The 2,500-nt window shown below is 39.1% G+C and overlaps 1 protein-coding gene across 1 annotated transcript in view; it reads right to left on the bottom strand.

Annotated features, from left to right (window-relative positions):
• The window catches only part of LOC138028802 (uncharacterized), a 4,211-nt gene that overhangs the window by 1,666 nt on the left and 45 nt on the right, over positions 1-2,500 (bottom strand). Inside the window, exons 1-4 of the mRNA XM_068876422.1 lie at positions 2,237-2,500; positions 1,281-1,349; positions 817-882; positions 1-378 (exon numbers count right to left, since the gene is read on the bottom strand). The exon at positions 1-378 is cut by the window's left edge and continues 1,666 nt beyond it; the exon at positions 2,237-2,500 is cut by the window's right edge and continues 45 nt beyond it. Coding sequence (XP_068732523.1) covers positions 1-378; positions 817-882; positions 1,281-1,349; positions 2,237-2,500 — 777 coding nt within the window. The remainder of the gene's footprint in view (positions 379-816; positions 883-1,280; positions 1,350-2,236) is intronic.

Genomic DNA, 2,500 nt, shown 5'->3' with positions numbered 1-2,500 from the left:
AAACACTTTCGGATTCCAAGTACCATGGCTCACCTAATTTAGTGTCCTTAATTGCAGTGTTGTAGCCACAGCAACAATCCACCAGCGAGTCACTCAAAACACTGGGGGGGAATAACGAGTAATGTAGAACTAGCCAAATGACTAGAAAAGCAATCCCGTCCCATTCATAAACTTCGCTTATCAATAAAATGTCCTTGTGACTATCATAAACTAACACTAGGACTCCTTTAGGATTGACCCTGAGCATGGGAACGGCACAAGAAGTCTTGAAGCATTCCTTTTGCATATGGGAAAACGTTATTATCATTGCAACACTTCGTGAGAGGGTACTAAGGCTGATTGGACGATGAAGCGCCTCTATATATTCTTCTAGTGTCTCTGCAAACAAAAAAAAAAAATGATACAATAGCTTAATCTCTCTGCAAAAATAAACTGATTTGTAATGGTATGAGGACTGAGTGGAGTACAATTGAAATTATGAGCCCGATTACCCCTGAATTGTACAACACGAAATCCTATTATTAATCGTATCGACTAGGGTATCTACAAGATAGTAATGCTGCGATAAAATGCCTCTCGAGCCAAAGATGAGTTAAGACGATTGTGCCTCAGAAAACCAAGTGTAGTGTGCAGCCAGCATTTAAATTGATATTTTAGTGCTATTTATAGACTTCAAACTGCCTTTCATTCAACTTAACAGTCAAGCTGAAATTTTTAGCAAATCCACACAGAATTTGTGTTTCAAGAGATCCAATTGCTTAACAAAACAATCGCTGAAAAACACCTTACACTATTCGCAGATAACTCAGAACTTACCAGTCTTTGCCTTCTTTGCCTGCTTTGGTGTTGGTCTTGGTCGCTCTTCCTCAGAGGCAATCAGAACTAGTAGAATAAAATAAAATAACATTACATCAGGTCATCCAAAATACTTCTTGTTATCATTGAGGTAGCCTAGGGACTTAATTTTTGAATCACTCGAGTGACATCAACACTCCCCAAAAGAAGCACTGCTCACATCCAAACCACATTCCTTTCCCAATATATGATTTAGCCTGAAAGAAAGCTCCTGTAATTACCTTCTTTGGCGTGTATCCCCTATCGTGACGTACACTGTGGAACGGGTAAAAGACCGCTAGAATTACTAAATCAACGTCACTTTCACAAAACATTTCCAATAGTAAGTAATAATAAAAGAGAAGCGGCTTCAATAAATGAAGCAGGCGGGGATGAGAAACACTTAGTTTTACTTGGCCTTTGGGACAAAAATATGGGCATCACACCTGGTAAATCTTCCTGATAGTCTGGGATAACAACCATATCTAACTCGCCATGATAACCACATGAATAACCTGTAATTAAAAGCAAAATTCTGTCAACATTTAAAATTTGGAATATCTGAAATGGAAAACTAATGAAAACAGTAGCATTCAGTTCTTTTGTTTGCAACCCTGACAGTAGTCTTGTAACACCCAATCTCATTCCTTTTTGGTCAGCTACATTGTAAGTTAAGAGCAGTTCCCTGAGTCAAGTCAAGCAAACTTGGAATTGAAAACTTTTAATGCCCCCTTCATTTTCTGTGTGGATGTATGGATAAACATAAAAAAGCCATATTAGGGCCAGCTGACGTATCATTGCCATGGTAACTGCCAATGATCATGTCATCTTTGAGCAAGAATTTTACCATCAAATAGTTATTTATTTTTTCCTTAATGTGCGGGTGGGCGGAATTCTGCGAATCCTCCAATATGCGGTTTTGAGACATCCTTTAGTAATAAGAGGCATAGGTCTCCTCTCTGGTGGAATTTCATTAGCACTAACTCGCATTGTTGCAAGAGGTAGACACACTTACACACATGCGCTCATGGCTGCTGCGATTAATGGCAGTTACCATGGGAACGGTAACTCAGCTGGACCAAAATATGGTTGCTTTCATTCATCCTCCTGGGCAGCATATCTCCTCCACACAAAAAATGAATGGAGAGGTTCAAGATTTCCATTCCCAACTTTGCTTGACTTTCTCAGAGAACTGCTCTTATATGTGCCCAACTTTCTAATATGATGACATATGTGCAGCGTATTCATACTTAACGAGTTACAAAGTTGAATCTGCCATACTGTAATGCATGTGCAGTTGATATGATTCCACACTTGGCGCTGACCAAAGGCACGTGGGCTCTGGTAATGGCATAATGAAACATCTCAATTTATTAACTTCATAGAAGCAAAATTGTCTTACCTATCACAAGTCCCTTCTTTCCAAATTCATTTGGTAGTTTTAATCTCTCCTCCTTCCTACCAGCAGTACTCTTTTGGTCTATTAAGCAGGTACCAGATGAGAGAGGTATTAAAACTTCCAATGCAAAGAGGCAATTGAAATCTTCTTCTTTCTTGCATTTTTTCAGATGATCTAGTGTCTCAGGAACATGACTCAAAAAATTGTTCAATCGCTTGCATGCTTGTTGAGCATTTGGGGAAGTACCCCCTGATTGTAGTTCATCAA

This window comes from Montipora capricornis, chromosome 13 (assembly GCF_036669925.1).
Source record: "Montipora capricornis isolate CH-2021 chromosome 13, ASM3666992v2, whole genome shotgun sequence".
Taxonomy (NCBI): Eukaryota; Metazoa; Cnidaria; class Anthozoa; order Scleractinia; family Acroporidae; genus Montipora; species Montipora capricornis.
Note: the sequence above shows the minus strand (reverse complement) of the source record. Positions and strands in the feature narration are given on the sequence as shown.